General features: G+C 37.4%; 1 protein-coding gene across 5 annotated transcripts in view; it reads left to right on the forward strand.

Moving 5' to 3' along the window:
* The window catches only part of LRBA (LPS responsive beige-like anchor protein), a 730,178-nt gene that overhangs the window by 552,567 nt on the left and 157,900 nt on the right, over nucleotides 1–19,711 (forward strand). For all 5 annotated transcript variants that reach the window (XM_062199509.1, XM_062199506.1, XM_062199510.1 and 2 more), the window contains exons 45-46: nucleotides 2,689–2,829; nucleotides 3,837–3,956. In XM_062199509.1, the coding sequence (XP_062055493.1) occupies nucleotides 2,689–2,829; nucleotides 3,837–3,956 (261 nt within the window). The remainder of the gene's footprint in view (nucleotides 1–2,688; nucleotides 2,830–3,836; nucleotides 3,957–19,711) is intronic.

Here is a 19,711-nt window from a genome sequence, read left to right on the forward strand (position 1 = left end):
ATAGAATGAAAGAGGTAGGCATCCTCTTGTATTGCCTTGCAATTGTTACTCTTAATAGACTGTATAAGTAAGAGGAACCATCAGCATTTACTTTTGGTTCTTTTACAGTGATGAATAAACATCTTGGAATGCTTATTTAGACAATGGTTTAAAAATGCTTGGATGCACTTTGGTGTGTGACTGACTCTTGCTTAGTTAAATGTTTTGCAGCATTATAACATAGTTGGGTTCAGCTCATCTTTTAAAGCAGTTGTCAGAAAAATATGGGCCAGCATGGTAGAATGTATTAGCTCAATACATTGTCTCCATTTTATTATGAAGCTGCTGAGGAAGCTGTGATATACAGCACTGTCATTACAGATCTATTGTTAGGACGGTTCCACAGTCTTCTTTGCACTGCCATTAATTTATAGCAGTAAACAATATGTAGCCTTCCAACTGCAGCAAAGCAGAATCTTTTAATGAGGTGGATGTTATTACCACAATAAATCAGCGCTTTCGCGTAATGTATAATTCAATGTGTGTATTCCCACTGTAACTTCTCTGAGTAAGCTGATAGTGTATCATTGTCATTGCACAGCTCCACTGGTCTTTTTCTTTCTTTCTTTCTTTCTTTCTTTTTTTTTTTTTTTTACCCTTCTTTTATTTGGGGACTTCTTTTTTATATGCTTGCAAATAAATGTGGTATGTCTTGATAGCTGTCCTATAGAAGATTTCAGAAACCAACTGTAACAATAACAGCCGGAATCAATACTGTGGGTTCTACCTACATGGATCTCAGTGTGATGCCATTTTTTTTTCAGACTCTAGTGAAATCAATCCTAATTGGTTTTAGCATTATATTCAAGAAACGTGATTCTATAACTATTGATTTTGGGGGGGCACTCATTTGGAGAGTAATAAAAATAGGAGCAGATAAAGTGAGTACTTAATATGCTGCAGAACCATACAAAAGGAGCATTGATTCCATTTTTAATTTGTATAATTTGTCTTCCAATGATTTTATTTCTTCTTTCTTTCCTTTTGTATGGCTTAGCCTTCAGGGACAACAACTAAAATATATTTAAAGGCTTTCCAAATTGATTCTGTAACAAAGAAAGAAGTCTGAGAGTTGGTTCCATTTTTCACTGGTGTACATTTAGTAAATCAAATATAATTTTTATACAGAAACTTACGTTTGACAATATGGCATTTTAAAATTAGTGGATTGTGACACTAACTTGAAATAGTAATCAATTAAATATTTTTAAAAATTTGCTTATAAATTTAAAGAATGACTTTAAATGCCATTGATTATGTTGAAAGTTTTGAAAGAGAATGGTACCAAAGATGAACAGAAGTTTTGAAAAAAATGATGAATGGCGCTTAAAATCACATAACATGAAAAAGAAGATCAAAAATTGGCCTGAGTGTTGTTACATTTTTAGTAGAATACTTCTGAATACATGATTAAATTAATTTTTTTTAAATTTAGTTTGAACATTTCTGCCATAAAAAGATATTTCTGTCTCTTATAAATGAGGAGTGACTAACTCAGAATTTTACCAAAATATGTAAGGCAAAAGACTGCACTATATTTACTATGTAATCTTACAACATAATATATATTTTTTCAGTGACTTGGTACTTAAGAATAAGGAATAGAGTTGTTTTTTTTTTTTTTTTTTTTTTAGAGATCAAAATGTCTTAGGGCAATAATTGTTATTTAAAGCAGTTGATGTTAATGTTTTATGAGTCCTAGACCCTTTGAGAATCTGAAGAATGCTCTATTTTCCTTAAGCAAATATACATGTACATAATCACAAAATTTTGCATGTTATTTAATGAAGTTGTATTTCCTGAATCACAGTGTTAGTGGCAATAGTAATACCAAATAATATTTATTGAGATTTTGTTCTTGTGCTAGATAACATACCAGCTTCTTTATATACAATTATTTTATTCAGATGTTTACCTGAATCCTAAAAGATCATCTTAAAAAATATAGTACTCATTGAATGTTGTCTGGCCTGCTTTGTAGGGCTTTAATGTGCTCACTCATTCTATCTTTTCAAACAGCCTTCTAAGTGGGTGTTATTACTATTCCAGCAAGCTCAGGTTCTTTACCACTGTGCTGTACTACTTCTGGGACCTCTACCGCAATGTATTGTTTTGGGTATACTCATACTAGTAGAAATTTCTAGTTACATCTTAATACGTTTTGCACACATTTTCTTCCTTGCACTCCGTTTCACCCCTGCCCCAGTTTTGTTCCATCATCTGCTCTGAACCCATTATAAGTCAATCCTCCAGTTTCAAGATTCTGTTTCTGGTTGTTGCTTCCAGCTAACTATATGGGATTTTATAGGTGCTTCCCAAAATATTGCATAGCTAATATCTACTTCATGTAATTGTCTCCATGGGATTCTTATGGGCTAATTAAAAAACCTATATACAACAGAAACTAGACTTATGGAGAAATGACAAGTTTATCCATCCACTTACTCTCATACATGTATGTTTAACCTGTCTTGAAAAAATAAATTTGTTTTTCCATCCATTCTTCACACGAAACACTTTGTTTTCACTGAAATTCTATATATTTTTAAAACTTCACTTTCACACTTTCTAATAGGATAACATTAGAAGAAAGGAAGAAATAAAGGATGATACACTTATGTTTTCTTCTTGTTTGTTTTCCATTGACAGCCAGTAGGAGCTTTGAATCCCAAAAGAGCAGCATTCTTTGCAGAGCGTTATGAATCATGGGAAGATGATCAAGTTCCAAAGTTCCACTATGGTACTCATTACTCCACTGCAAGTTTCGTTCTTGCATGGCTGCTAAGAATTGTAAGTTCCATTTGAATAATAAACCATGACTAAATAAATTCAGTGTTGTAGAGAATATGCAGTGATTAGAAATCATCATTGTCTTTTTTGAATGCTAAAAATATTTTTAAATGATTGAGGTTCTAGTTATAACTATGTATCTCATTTAGTATATATTTTCTAACATTACTACAGAATTGCCTTAAAAATATTTTACCTAGAATTGTGTGAAATATTTTTCCATAAATTTGCTGAATTACCAGATTCTAAATTGTAACATAGATTCTTTTCAAATGTAGTCTATTAAAATAAGAGCTAAATGAGATTTCATTAACACGGACAGATGTTCATGTATTTTGGAAACTTCAGTTGCTCCAAATAGAGTAGGATATGTTTGTAGGTAGCCAATGCTGTTGTGTATTGATAATATATTGGTTAAACAAGAAATGTTTCTATAAAATTGAAAGGTGATTCATCTACTAGAAAGTAATTTCTTTGGGAAGGCATTACCAGCACATCATTAATTAAAGCTTGTTAGAAGGGTACAGCCAGACATAAATCCTAGAAGTAATTTATAGTGCTTAGCTAATTTCAAGCAATTATCCACTAATATGTGTTTAAGTGTTCTTTAACTAAGAGGAGCTTTTAAATCTTCCAAACATTTTTCTTTTCTTAATCATTAATTAAATATTGAGCCATAACAATAGGAAAATTACACATTGAACAATTTCACTGTACTAAAGAAAATGCATGTAATTTATGTTTGATGTTATTAATAAATTGTTTTCAGAAAGCAAGAACATCTGAAGAAAATGCTGCATATACCAAATTTTGAAAATGCTTAGAAATATTTCTTCTGAAACAAAAATAAGAACCTTAATGTAGCAATTTAGATAAAACTCCCATCCAGACCTAGTATATATTACTGGCTAATGCTCATTAGTTATTAAAGTGCTCATATGTAAATATTTATAATAAGCAACTTATGCCTGAGGGAAGGTATGAATTTTAATTGCTTATTTTTTTAGGAACCCTTTACAACATATTTCCTAAATTTGCAAGGAGGTAAATTTGATCACGCAGATCGAACTTTTTCATCAGTTTCCAGAGCTTGGCGAAACAGTCAGCGTGATACATCTGATATTAAGGTACAGAAATATTCAAATTTGCAGTTTTTTTTGCCAATGTGTTCACTCAATATTGAGTGACATTTCTGTCCTCCCATTGAGCCCCATTGCCTGAAGATAAGCCTCCTTGGATCAGGCCTCAATTCTGTGGCCAAGAACTGCTTCCTACTGAATCTCTATTTTTCTCCTGTGTCTGTCCCTGCCTGTCTGTCTGTCTGTCCTGTGCATCTCCGTCTGCCTTCTCTTACCCACTCTGTGTCCCTAGTTGTAGAATGTTTTTCTTTCCTCCTTGGAATCTTCTGTTGAAGGAGAAATGTAGTATGGATATAAGGCATGGAAGGCAGCGTGCTCAATGGAATTCCAGATTCAATGAGTAAAGTTAATATGGTCTGAAAAATACTATGAGAAAATCTCTGTATTTAGAGCTCACATCTCCACACTTAAAATAATTATATTTTACCTACTGCAGATATTGAATGCACACCAGACCCTGCTTAGCATCAGATTACATTATTACTTAGGGGAAATAAAGCTGCTCTCATCTGTATGCACTTGCCCTGGTATAGATCAAAAACCCTGCCCAGCAGCCAGTTTGGTCCTTACTGGATGCTATTTTCTTGAGTGTCTTTCTGCAAGGTACCATGTTAGATGCTGTTAACTATAATAAAATGTGCCTATGATTTTGAAGCTCCTAAAGTATCATAAAATGACTTATACATAAGTAATTATTCCACATAAGAGAAAATAATAAGTACCAGATGGGACATATTGGATTAAAATTAAAGTTATATTATTGGTGTGTATATTATGATTTGGTACCTTAACCATTTCATTATAATAATAATTTTATCTTACTTTTAGATATGACATTTTACAGTCTAAAAAATATATTCGTATACTTTATTTAAAGTGCAGTATAGCTCATATCAAAGTTTTTTTTTTTTTTTAAGATTTATGTATTTATTTGGAAGGCAGAGTCACAGAGAGGCAGAGGCAGAGAGAGAGAAGTCTTCCATCTACTGGTTCACTTCTCAAATGGCCTCAATGGCTGGAGCTAAGCCAATCCAAAGTCTGGAGCTTCTTCCGGGTTGCCCACATGGGTGCAGGGGCCCAAGCACGTGGACCATCATCTGCTGCTGTCCCAGGTGCATTAGCAGGGAGCTGGATCAGAAGTGAAGCAGCCGAGACTTGAACCGGCACCCATACTGGATGTAGGTACTGCAGGTGATGGCTTTACCCACTACGTCACAGCGCTGGCCCCCCAAAGAATTTTTCTTAACAAAGATACTAGCCTATGCCGAAATAATCTTTTAAATTAAAATGTCTATCAGGATTTTTTTAATCTTAATAATGTACTCTTGAAACTGTATCATACTCTTCAAGAAGTATCAGGAGATAATTTGAAATAGGAAATTAAATGAAGGTAAATAAGAATAGGTAAGAGATTTAATAATTGCTATTAAAATCTACCTCTAACCTCAAAGTGATTTTATTTCTTATTTAATTTTTGATCAATAAAAGAGCTATAGATACATGAAAACAATGATAAGCCTGGCTGGTGGTTATCAAATTGAAGAGACATGAATTTTTTTACTTTCTAAATTCCTTCATTTTTAAATATCCTATGACCCAATTATATTTTCTTATTTTGGTTTGGTATAGTAAGTATTAAAAAAGTGATAAATTTAAGAATTATTTTCCCTACTCTGTGAAAAATGCAGATTCCTTCAGCTTTCTGCCTTTATCAGCATTAGACAGTCCTGCTTAATGCGTTGATGGACAATGGTATATATGAGAGCTCCTTGTAGTTTTGTCTCTCTTCCTACATCTCCAACTTTTTCTCTCCAGATTATATGATCAGCATGTCTCCAGATCCATTCTCCCAAGGACTTTCCTTAAAATACCCCTTGTATAGAAACATAAAAAAGAAATTGGTAAAAACTAAAACATCAAAAATAAAAGGACCACGTGATCCTCTTTACATTTCTCCTTCTTCTCTTTTTCTTTCTTTCTTTCTTTTCTTTCTTTTTTTTGGCAGGCAGAGTTAGAGAGAGAGAGAGAGACAGAGAGAAAGGTTTTCCTTTTGCCATTGGTTCACCCTGCAATGGCCGCCACGGTAGGTGCGCTGCGGCCGGCGCACCGCGCTGATCTGATGGCAGGAGCCAGGTGCTTCTCCTGGTCTCCCATGGGGTGCAGGGCCCAAGCACTTGGGCCATCCTCCACTGCCTTCCAGGGCCACAGCAGAGAGCTGGACTGGAAGAGAAGCAACCAGGACAGAATCCGGCACCCCAACCGGGACTAGAACCCGGTGTGCCGGTGCCGCAGGTGGAGGATTAGCCTAGTGAGCCGCGGCACTGGTCTACATTTCTCCTTCTGTATTTTTCTCATTATTTTTGTTTCTTTACAAATAACAATTCAAATGCATCTCCCTTTCCTTTGAATGACCCAATAGGCTTTAATAAAATAATTTGCTATTACTACACAAATTCTAGGATTTGTATTGTTGCTACTGTACCATTGTCATTTCTAGTTTTCTAGCAGTATTGTATGGACATCATGCCTCTCTCTCTCTCTCATCTTGCTTTTTTTTTTTTTGACAGGCAGAGTGGACAGTGAGAGAGAGACAGAGAGAAAGGTTTTCCTTTTGCCGTTGGTTCACCCTCCAGTGGCCGCCGCGGTAGGTGCGCTGTGGCCGGCGCACAGCGCTGATCCGATGGCAGGAGCCAGGTGCTTCTCCTGGTCTCCCATGGGGTGCAGGGCCCAAGCACTTGGGCCATCCTCCACTGCCTTCCCGGGCCATAGCAGAGAGCTGGCCTGGAAGAGGGGCAACCGGGACAGGATCGGTGCCCCGACCGGGACTAGAACCCGGTATGCCGGCGCCGCAAGGCGGAGGATTAGCCTAGTGAGCCGCGGCGCCGGCCTTCATCTTGCTTTTTAACAAATATTTGAGTATACCACAAAGCATTGGAGTTTTTAAATTTCTTTATTTTCATTTTATTTGAAAGGTAGAAAGAAAGAGACGAGAGAGAGAATTTCCATCCATTGGTTTACCCCCGTAGATGCCCACAATTGTCAGGGGTAGGCCAGGCTGAAACCAGGAGCCTGAGGCTCCGTCTGGCTCTCCGATCTAAGTACTTGAGCCATCGTCTCCTGCCACCAAGGGTGCACACTAGCAGGAAACTGGATCAGGAACGGAGCAGCCAGGACTCTGTGTGAGGATGCATGTGAGGATGCAAATGTGTCAGGCGTTTCCTTGAGCTACCACACCAAATGCCCAGCTGAGATCCTGCTTTTTTTTCTGTTTTAGCAGTTTAGAAATATGACAATCTCTTGCTCTTTCTGTAGATCTGCCTTTTGAATAAATAAATAATAGATCTTTAAGAAAGAAATCTAATAACAAGAATAATATATAACAATATATTTAAATTACTGTCAAATGTAAACACTTCATTCAGATATCATACTTCAGATGGAATCACCAGTAATCGTCTTATCCTCTTTGTGTTGCCTTGTTGGAATTTCTAGAAATAATTTAAAAAGGTTAAACAGTAGAGAGAGGACAGTGAGCTATGAAGGTAGAGTAGTGGAAATCATTTTATTGAGTGGACTTGAGAGTGTCCCTAAGCTGTACCTAATAGAGTGTACATTCTCAAAAATGCTTTTGTGGCACTTTACAAAGATGAAATCCTGTAAGGTAGATAGAAAATTTAATTAAAATCTTTTCAGAAAAAAAAAAAAAGAATAATAACATTTCCAGCACTTAAATCATTTTTGCTAAGGGAAACTATAACTAATATCTTGGAATCCCAATTTAGTATATTATGCCAATACTCAGAGAATAATTTTGCTAAAAGTAAAGGTTACTCATATGCAATTGAAGGTTAAATATGAATTATTTTTATTTCAGAGAAAAAAGAGAACAGGTTTTATTGAGGCAGACTTTTGTGTTTTAGCAAGATTTACAATTATTCAGGTTTGGATGGGGACTATTTGTATTTCTCTGCATCATTGATGATTCCATTTCAGAACTGACTTTCCAGTGCTTTTTATTCTTCCCAAAGAAACAATTCAGGGGGATGAGCCTTGAAGCACGGCAGGTTAAGCCACCACTTGCAGTCCCACCTACTCTGCTTCTAATCCAGCTCCCTGCTACCTCACCGGGGTAAGAAGTAGAAGTCGACCCAAGTACTTGGGTCCCTGCAACCCAAGTTGGAAATCATGACGGAGTTCCTGGTTCTTAGTTTCCACCTGGCCTAAACCTGGCTGTTGCTACTCATTTGGGGATTGAACCAGTGAATGAAATACCTCCTCTCTTTCGCTCTTTCTCTCTCTCCCCCCCCCCCCACTCCCTCACACCATCTGTCTTTGTCACTTTGCCTTTCAAATAAATAAATCTTTGAATAAAAAAGAAACAATTCCAAAGTATTGATTCATTCTCTAAGTAGGCCATAGAATGTAAGCAAGCCACACAAATATAAGCCATGTATATAATTTAAAAATTTCTGATAATCATATTTTAAAAAGTTAAAAGGGGGGCCAGCGCTGTGGCGTAGTGGGTAAAGCCGCTGCCTGCAGTGCCGGTATCCCATATGGGTATCGGTTCGAGTCCTGGCTGCTGTACCTCCGATCCAGCTCTCTGCTATGGCCCGGGAAAGCAGTAGAGGATGGTCCAAGTCCTTGGACCCCTGCAGCCGTGTTGAGACCCAAAAAAAGCTCCTGGCTCCCGCTTTTGGATCAGCGCAGCTCTGGCCATTGCAGCCAACTGGGAAGTGAACCAGCAGATGGAAGACCTCTATCTGCCTATCCTTCTCTCTCTGACTTTCAAATAAATAAATAAATCTTTTTTAAAAAAAAGTTAAAAGAGCCATGTGGAAGCTGGCATTATGGTTCAGTGGGTTAAGCCTCCACTTGTGATGCCAGCATCCCATATTGGATTGCAGGTTTTGAGTCCCAGCTACCTAGATTCCCATCCAGCTTTCTGCTGTTGTACCTGGGAAGACAGTGGAGGATGGCCCAAATACTTGGGCCTGTGCATCTGTGTGAGAGAAATGGATGGCTTTCCTGGCTTCTAACTTCAAACTGGCTCAGACCAGATTTTGCAGCCATTTGGAGGGTGAACCAAAGAATGGGAGATCTCTCTGTGTCACTCTGCCATTCAAATAAGTAAAAAAAAAAATTTTACAGAATTACAGTAAATTAATTTTAATAATATATTTAACCTAATACATCCAAACTATTATTTCAACATGTAATCAATATGAAATTATCAATTAGGTATTTTGCTTTTTTATACAAAGTCTTCAAGAAGTGATGTGTATTTTATAGCACTTTTTTTTTTTAAGAATTATTTATTTATTTGAAAGGTAGAAATACAGAAAAAGAAAGAGAGAGAGATACTTCCAACTGCTGGTTCACTCCCCAAATGGCTGCAATGGTGTGGGCTGGGCCACACCAAAACCAGGAGCCAGGAACTTCTTCCAGGTCTCCCACATGGCTACAGAGGCCCAAGCACTTGGATCATTTTCTGCTGCTTTCCCAGGCACATTAGCAGGGAGCTGGATTGGAAGTGGAGCAGCTGGGTCTCCAACTGGTGTCCACATGGGATGCCGGCACTGCATGCAGAGGCTTAAGTTACTATGCCATAGCACTGGCCCCCTAGAGCATACTTTTATTCACACTAACCATGGTTCATGGATTCAATAGGCACTTGTTGCTACAGCCAGCCACTGGATTGGGCAGTGTAGACTTAGGGCACTGTTAAGTAATTATACGAAGGGTTAGCTTTTTTTTTCATTTACTTATTTTTAATTATAGATACAGGGAGAAAGAAACAGAGACATCTTCCATTCACTGGTTCACTCCTGAAGTGACCATAACAACTGGGGCTGAGCCAGGCTGAAGCAAGGAGCCTGGAACTCAATCCAGGTCTCCCACATGAGTGGCAGGGACCCCAGTCCTTAAGCCATCACTACTGAAGGCAAAGCTTTCTGCTTATGAAAAAAAAAAAATCATGCCTTTGTCCTCTTTAAGCATCATTGTTTCTAATGTAGGCTTTATGTAAATATAAACTGACAAGTACCAACAATCACATGTCTTGAGGACTGAAAATGAAAGTGTTAAAATTGGGTTACAGAATCATCACTGTAATAAATAATGTTTTTAAATCCTTAGTAGATAATAAATCTTAAAAAAAAATCTTCAGTAGATTATGTGTTTCAAATCTTTAAATTTAGAAACTGGAGTTCAAAATACATTATTCCCTTCAGCCTAGACCTGCTCATGTGCTTGGGAAAGCAGCAGAGGATGGCCCAAGAACTTGGGCCCCTGCCACTCATGTGGGAGATCCAGATGGTACTGCAGTCTTCTGGGTTCTACCTGGATCAGCTCCAGCCATTGTAGCCATTTGGGGAATGAATCAGTGGATGAAAGGCCTTTCTCTCCATCTCTCTGTCATTCTGCCTTTCAAATAAATAAATATATCATTATAAAGTAATAACAACCCCCCAACACATTTAGTTAAGCTAGCCTTTGTTGGTTATCCACTGTTTGTAACACAGAGTAGAGAGTACTTGGAGTCACAGAGAGAAGATAAGCACAGTCCTTACCTTCCCCTATCTCTCCAGAGGAGGCAGACAGGTATGTATAAAACCATCTTTAATGTTTTAAGTTCAGTAATGAAAAGTGCTTTCATAAGATATTAAAAAAAAGACGAGGTGAATTCTGACTGGGGGAGGTGGGAGTGCAGATAACTTCCTGGAGCCAGTGATTGTTGAACTGCACTTAGCAAATGCAAGGGAGTCTCACAGGCCTCCCAAATTTATGTTTCTACCCTGAGCATCTCTCCTGGTAGCTGATTCCCTCCTTGACATCTCCGTTTGTATATATAAAGTGCATCTTAAAATTAACGTGTTCACAACCAGAGATGCCTGGCCTTCATTCTTTCAAATCTCATCATCTCATGGTCTGACCCATGGTAAATGTTTGCTCATTGGAGACTGTGAGCTGAAGTCTCTGAGATGGAAGACACTCCAAACACACCCCACTGCAGGATCCTGTTCTCTCTGGACCTGCTTTTGTCCTGTTTGCCCTTTGTTCACACCGTGCTTAGTCACCCAGGACCTCCTGGGTGTTCTTCAAAGACCTCAGGTGTCTCACCGGAAGGCCTTTGCTTTTCCTTTTACCTGAGAAATTTCCTCCAGCGCCTCCTCACAGACTGATCCTTCACCCCTCTCTGCTCTTGGTTCGGATGTCACCTTCTCAGTAAGGCCTTCGTTATCCTCCCTTTTACACTCCCCTGTGCACTTTTACTTAGTTCCCAACTTCATTTTTCGGCATGTCGCTTACCATCTGACACACAATCTATCCTGATTGGTTTCTTTATTGTGTATTCTCACTGGGACATTAGCTCCATGGGCACCTGAATATGGAACTGTGTTGCTCATTGGTTTATCCCTGAAGCTTCAAGTAGTACCTAGAATATAGTAGGCATTAAATTAAATATTTATTGAATTAGTAATTTGGTGAAAATGAGCAACAGTTTTCTAAGCAAAAAAATGAAATGAACCAAGTTTAGAGAAAATTCTTAGCACACTGGGAAATGCTTATTGGTCTTTGACTTGGTCTTAGTTCTTGGTGTATAAGAAACAAAGATACTGAAAGGCATTTGAGTGTAATATGAAGGCATTCAGGTAAACAAGATATTTAGCCTGAATATCTAGGCTAGGTCAGCAAAATGAAGATTCAAAATTTTTAGTAGAGCCATGTAGTATTTTTGGCTTTTTTTTTAAAAAAAAATGATCCGAAGCCAGGAGCCAGAAGCTTCTTCCTGGTCTCCCACGTGGGTGCAGGAGCCCAAGGACTTGGGCCATCTTCTACTGCTTTCCCAGGCCACAACAGAGAGCTGGATCGGAAGAGGAGCAGCCGGGACTAGAACCGGTGCCTATATGGGATGCCGGCACTTCAGGCCAGGATGTTAACCCGCTGTGCCACAGTGATGGCCCCATATTTTTGGCTTTGTAATCCATGTGGTTTCTGTCACAGCTCGACTCTACCGTTGTAAAACTGAAACTGCCATAGACAATATGTAAACAAGTAAATGTGACTGGGCTCCAATAACACTTTATTTATCAAAGCATAAGCTGTAGTGTGCCACCCTTTGGTATAGTGAAGAGTCATTTAAGATTTAGTAGTGTGAGTACAGTATTAATATTAAGAGCTTTGGCAAAAATATGGGAAGTAGATCCCAGGGATGGGGGAAGGAACATGATACTAGAGGAATGAAGAAATGTCAGGAGACTGTTACAGCTAGTTAACAGGAAAGCTAGGGGCTGGTGTTGGGGTGAAGCAGGTTAAGCTGCCACCTGTGATGCCAGCATCCAACATGGGTGCCAGTTTGAGTCCTGGCTGCCCTGCTGATGATCCAGTTCTCTGCTAATACACCTGGGGAGGTGGCAGAAGATGGCCCAAGTGCATGGGCCCCTTCCACCCATATGGGAGATCCAGACAGAGTTCCAGGCTCCTGGATCCTACCTGGCCATTGGGGCCATTTGGGGAGTGAACCAGTGGAGGGAAGATCTCACTCTCTGTCTCTCCCCTTCTCTCTATAAGTTTGCTTTTCAAGTAAATAAATAAATAGATATATAAATCTTTAGAAGAAAGAAAAATGACAAGAGCCTCAACTAAGGTTAAAAAGCTGAGGGGATGAATTCAAGAGGTAAATGAAAAAGAATTCTGTATCATTTAGCAGTTGGTTGACTATAGGGACAGGAAGGCAAAAAGCTTTTCTAGAAGCAAGTGAAAGAGCCTGGGAAAAATAGAGGTAATTAGAGAAGAAAAAGGAGAGTGTATGGCCCTGCCAGCCAATGGGGCACAGCAAAACGCATGTCCATGAGAGAACTGGTAGCTGAGAGTCATATACTGCCCAGGAATTGTCAATGATTTAATTTTTTTACATTTTTACAATGAACACAGATTGACTTACTGCTCTAGCTCTACAACAGAAGTCCACATGAACATCCATTGGCCATATCTTGAATGTTCTATTTAAAAACCTATCATAATTAATTATGTATGGTGGATATAAAATTTGTATTAAGTTTTGAAGTCAGTAGGGTCAATAAAGTGTCTTCCATACTTAGTTAAGTAAATAGATTGCAGTTAGATCTGGAGATTACTAAACAGTATTTTAAAAATAAATGACTATGCTGTAATGTTATGTGATTTAAAAGTTAAGGTATACCTATGTTTTAACAATAATAATACAAAATGGAAGTGATCATAGAATAGTTTTATTTGTGTCTTCTGAGATTTGTAAAACATGAGACCTTTGACTTGCCCTATGGTACCTCAGAAATCCCAGGGGACTGCAAACTGAAGATAAATTAACTTCCCTCTTTGCCTCTCTGTGCACATCTTTGACCATTAATACATTCCATGGGTGCTGATCGGGTCACTGTTAGGCCCATTCCTTAGGAAGTGTTTAGCTACAGTTAATAGAATGTAACTTCTGAAAATATATTTCATTGTTCATGCGTTTTCAAAAAACAAACTTTGATACATTTTTAGTTTTATTTTCTTAAAGATGTTCGTACTAATAAGTCTTGCAGTTTTCAATTTAAAAATATATATATAGAATTTTTAAATGCTAAAAAAGAAAAAATTAAAATTGCATCGTTTTTGTACATAATTTGTACATTTTTATCTTGGGTACCTCTCCTCCCTCCCTCTGTTTTTATTTTTGTTTTTGTTTTTGTTATTCTCCTGTTTGTTCATCTCTCCTCCACTTTCAAATTCACCTCCACTTAGAAGTGAGCTCAAGCTGCTTCACCTCTCTCTCTCTCTTTTTTTTAGAAAGCTTTTATTTAATAAGTATAAATTTCATAAGTACAACTTTTGGATTATGGCAGTTCTTCCTCCCACCTCCACTCCCATCTCACCTCCTACTCCCTCTCCTATCCCATTCTTCATTAAGATTCATTTTTAATTATCTTTATATACAGAAGACCAACTCTATACTAAGTAAAGATCTCTACAGTTTGCACCCATATGGACACACAAAGTATGAAGTACTGTTTGAGTACTAGTTTTACCGTTAATGTTCATAGTATAACTTACTAAGGACAGAGGTCCTACACGGGGAGCAAGTGCACAGTAACTACCATTGTTGATTTAACAATTGACATTCTTGTTTATGACGTCAGTAATCACCCGAGGCTCTTGTCATGAGCTACCAAGGCTATGGAAGCCTCTCGAGTCCACAAACTCTGACCTTATTTAGACAAGGCCGTAGTCAAAGTGGAAGTTCTCTCCTCCCTTCAGAGAAAGGCACCTTCTTCTTTGATGGCCCGTTCTTTCCGCCGGGATCTCACTCACAGAGATCTTTCATGTATTTGCCTCTCTTTTATCAATGTAAAGCACTTGTACTCTGGTGAATTGTCTGTCCATCCTTGTTTTTATATGTACCTTGTTAATTTATCCACATCTCTTTAGCCCTTTTGTTCTTCATGTTAAGTGAGGAACCCATGAACTAGTTATTTTTAGTACGAAGCTTTGCGTTTTATGACTGCAGTGAACCTTTACTTGTTGATTAATAAAATTACTTGAAACACTGACTATTTTTCTTCTCATGCTGTTTATATACTGGGCAAAAAAAGATACCATTTTATGCTTTTTGAAAATAATCATAACTTCCTGAATTACAAAAATGTGCACACACTCATATATCAGTTGGGTTTTTTTTTTTTGATTGGAGATCTTATATTTTTTGTACAGTTAAAAAATAATACAGTTTTCATGAATCTCTTATAGTTACTGATATGAATGTTTCTCCCACCCCCGGCCCCAACCCCAACCCTGAACTCATGTATGTATATTTACAACTTTATCCAGAACAGATTAATGCAGGCACTTTATTTGTGCTCTTTTATATGGTGGTTTTATCTTATCCTTTGCATGATTATTGTGCATTATCTCTTTCCAAATCCTAATTTCCTTTAATGTGAGTGCCTAGAATAAAGGCTCAGTTAAATGAAAGATGTGCTGAAAGCAGGAGAGAACTATAAAATATTGACAATACTTATCATAAAATGAAGCATGTTAAGCCAATTGTCATGGCTAATTTAAAAAAATTTTACTTTAAATGTGGTGGTTAGTAGGAATTATTAAATTGCAAGTATTTTGGTGGGTATATTTATTTTTACAAGTAAATTTTGTTAACTCTTTTTAGCATTATGTTAAATGCTTTTATAAATGGATGTGATTCAGTGAATGACCTATTGGCTTTAATATAGGCAAGTGGAGTCTGCAATTTAGGACATTTTTATCAGGTGTTATATTAATGATAACAGTAATATCTAATGCGTGTATAATTCTGTTTCATCTCATATGACCCTCACAACAACCCTTTGTTTTAGAAATGGGAATTGAGATGAGTAACAGTCCTAAAAAATTAAATTAACTTAAGGACATGTGACAGTAAGTAGACCAGGCTCAAAACCAATTATTCTTTCCACTATATATCATACTGAAATGGATTATCTATTATCTGTTGGTTTGTAATCCATAATTTTTCTTTAATACATTTGAAATAATAGCTTTGTAATATCTAAAACCACACAATATTTATTGGGTCTGTCTGGAAGAATTATAGATACTTAAATTTTTTTTTCTTTTACTGGAGGAAAAAATTATATGCTGAGGAAGGAAAAACTAAATTCAGTCATCAATTTGGAAACTTTTGGACATGTAGTCCATTTAAAATGATTACTATAAACGTAATTCGATGCACTTGCCCTTTAGCCAATATTTTTAAAGTTTTTGTCATTTCCAGGTTGACAAAATAGGTACTTGAAGGCTAAAATGTTCAGAATGTTCTTTTTTTAAAAGCATGCATTTTAAGAAATATGTTATTTTTTCAGTGGTAAAAAGGTAAAATTTTGCTTTTTACGTATTTTTACCATCAATGTTCCCAAAGCAGTGGACCTTAAATTAGCTACCTTATTTATCATACTTATATTTCAGTTGTCAGAATTTCTTATTTTGGTATGAATAAAATCAATATTTAACTTTTCCTCTGAAGTAGCATCTTTCTTTCCATGTTGGTTTTGATCATGTTATTTGAGTTAATAGATTAGTATCTGGCATGTTCACCCAGAAAGGTTGAAGAGATGGTTTGAGTTCAGTGGGTAGCATTGGTGACTGATAAAAGGAAAGCCACGCGGCCTGGCTGTGAAGGCCATGCATATCAGTGGGGATCGTACCTTAATGAAGAAAACTAAAGCATATGTGTGGTCACAACCAATCCTTGTCATTATGCCGTGAAAGCTTCGGGCTTTGTGATCAAAGCAATGGGCTTATCCTGAACTGTGGTGTAACCTCTGGGTGAACCTTTCAGATTTTTATTTTAGCAGATGATACACTACATTTTGACCATGTTACCTGCCTCGAAGACCCATCTGCCACGGGCTAACTGATAGAGATTAAAATTATTGTCAGCAAGCCAAAAGAGAACGTGAATTGTAAATATATCTGTCTTCTGTCAGTGTTGTTTACTTATCATTTTCCACTGATGTTCTAAAGAATTGCTGAACATGTGTTTTTTATCCAGCGCTGAATGTTCTGTTCTGATGAATATAAAACATACTTCACTTTGTAAATGTGCATTAAAAGTATTAGAAAGACATAATCTCAGTTACTAAATTTCATCTGTCAAAGGAAGTAATTTTGAACTATAATATCTGGTATTGTATCAAGACATAGGTTTCAGAAAGATATTTTTAGGATGAAAATGCAATTTTATTGTTTTATTTGAATGTCATCATCCACAGTAAAATTTTGGATGTCTAGATATACTTGTTTACTTCTTCTTTACATATGAGTATAATTCAGTTGGGTTCAGCATGTTTATTTCACATTAAGAAAGCATTCTACTGCCATTGACTGATTTCCTTATACTGGAATTTTTAAGTGTTTTAAGTTTATGTGCTCACTCCTTTCCTAATTTAATTCTGCTTATTTAACCATGTCCCTTATCCTATATGTAGAATCTTGACAGTATCTCTGTTGATACTAGTTTATTGGAAACGTTTGTCCTGTTTTAAATTCATGTCCATTTTTAAAGTTCCCTAATGGAAAAGGATGACGGCTTCATAGCCAGATGTGTGAGGCTATACATGTGTTAACCCTACCTACTCCCTCCACCTCATCTCCCACCTACTGTAAATAGCGCTAAGAAAACTAAGTGATCCAACTTTGATCATTTGAAACAAAAGATCTACATGTTTCCATCTCTGCCTCTTCTTAAAGTATTTTCTTATCAAGACTGACTGTGTTTTTCCTCTCTGATTATTTATCTTTCAGTTCAAATGCCATGTTTCAGTCATTCAGTAGATCTTTACTCGATGCCTGCTATGTGCCCCATTACCTGTCTGGGTGTGGGAGTGTAGTGTGAACAAGAGACATGAAGTCCTCGGTTTCATAGACTCTTTTCTTTAGAGGAGGACAGAAAAGGCAGTGATTGATGAGTTTTGTGTTGGGAAATACAGTGTTGTTATGGGCTTTCCCTTACAGCTTTCTGTAACCACCCCAACTTTTACATAACGTTTTCTCTTTTGAACTTCTCTGAGCACTGTTTGTTTGTACAACCTATTTTTTCTTAGCAAATTTATCCTTTTACCCTTACAGACTGACTTATAAAGATCTGTCGGATATCCTGGATCCTGACATAGTTTTGATAAAAAATAAGAACTAAGTAAATGTTGTTTTGTTTTTTTTTAATCTCCTAAGGGTTAAAATAATAAATTAAGGGGAAGTTCTTATTTTATTTATTTAATAAGAGGTAACATTTACATTCTATTTGTATTTCTGCCTATACTAAATTCCCCCCCCCCCAATTTGGTTTCTCAAACATATTATTAGTTAATGTATTCGTAACTTTGTCATTGTTAAAGCTGATATAACATCATAATCATCAACTCAAGTGTACCATAAGTGCCACAGTTTGAATTCACCCCTTCATTGTCAGTAGAAGGGTAGGGTAGGGGCTTTGTTTTCTCAAGGCTTGAAGGAGAATCCAGGCTTATATAATACCTAGAAAACTGGCCCAACAATCCTGATTAAGTTTCAGGGTCTTTTGGAGGAGGGAAGCTCTCCAGATTATACCAAGGATGGGTTAGGAAATACTCGCTGGTGCCAAAAGCCCTGGTGCGCAGGGACTGACTGGCTTCCCTAGGCGCATGGTGCACGGGGATACCGCGTGCAATGGGCGGACTGTCGTCTCTGCAAGGATCCCTGGCGGAGCTGAAATCCAGCCTGTCCTCACTCTCTCAGCTCTCTCAGGGTTGCATCAGCCCAGGAGAGAGAGCTTTTCTGATTCATACAAAGGCAGTAGATGAGCACATACTGACCCAGCTTAGCGCTCATCCCCATCCCTTCTCTTTACCCACACAGGCGGGAGAAAGCTGACTGCAGGGGCAGGCACCGGTGCAGTGGTTAAGATAACAGTTGGGATGCCAGCCTCCCATATTGGAGTGCCTGGGTTCGAGTCCCGGCTTTTTTTCTGGTTCCTGCTTCCTGTGGCAAGCACTCTGGGAGGCAGTGGTTGTGGCTCAAGTACTTAGGTCCCTACCAGCCCCATAGCTTCACCCTCATTCAGCCTCTGGCTGTTGTGGGCATTTGAAAAGTGAACCATTGGATAGATCTCTCTGTCTTCTACTCTTTCTTTCTTGCCTTCTCTCTGTCTCTTTCTATCTCTGCTTTTGAAGTAAATGAAAAGAAAGAAATTTATTTTTTTTAAGCTGACTGTAGATATTTAGAAACTTGCCTCTTTAGTTTTGGGAAAAATCTTACACCTCTTTAGCTTCGCTCTCTTTAAAAATACTAACTTCAATTTTGTGGTTTTTTGTTTGTTTGTTTGTTTGTTTATTCATTTGAAAGGCAGAGAGACAGAGAAAAATCTCTGCCCACTGATAGTCCCCAAATATCAGGGACTGAGCCAGACTGAATTTGGGAGCCAGGAACTCAGTCTGGGCCTCTGATGTGGGTGACATAGACCTAACTACTTTGAGTTATTTCCCCCTGTGTCCCACAATACACATGAGAAGGAAGCTGGAATTGAAATTGGAACCAGTACTCAATGCCAGGCACTCTGGCAGGGGATGCAGGCATCTCAAGTGGTGTTCTAACCACTAGGCCAAACACCTGCCCCTGAAAATACTTTTTTAACCTCCTTCTTGACACCTCACATAGGCTCCTCTGTTTGCTTAGATTTTTCATGGAAAAGGTGCCTCCAAGAAAGCTCTGCTTTGGACTCCTTTGAGGAAGGAAGTGCCTGACTGATCTCAAAGTTGAAGCAGCAATACTAAGTTTATTTTTTAATTACCAAAGTTTAAATTTAAATCTTGAAATATTATTATAATGCTCCTTGTGCAAAATTTGCAGAATATATATCTCCTAGAAATTATCTGTGGTAATTAACTGGAAATTGACTAGTTATTACTTCTCTCCCAGCATGGTAGAAATTATATAGCTGAAAGTTTAATGTGGTCCAGTACTAGACTTAAAAGTTTAAAAGTATGTTCTCCATACTATTTATTACAAATTTCTTCTATGTTTCATATGGTTTTTTTTCGCTCCATTTAATTTGTAGTTAAATTAAATGAATTTACATTTAAGGAAAGTTGTCAATATTATAATACCAATATAAGTTAAGCTCATAATAAATTTGTATGTTTAAATAAACTGGGCCAGATAGAAAAAATACATTTCTGTTGAGTCTAGAA

The sequence above is a fragment of the Lepus europaeus genome, chromosome 8 (assembly GCF_033115175.1).
Source record: "Lepus europaeus isolate LE1 chromosome 8, mLepTim1.pri, whole genome shotgun sequence".
Lineage (NCBI taxonomy): Eukaryota > Metazoa > Chordata > Mammalia > Lagomorpha > Leporidae > Lepus > Lepus europaeus.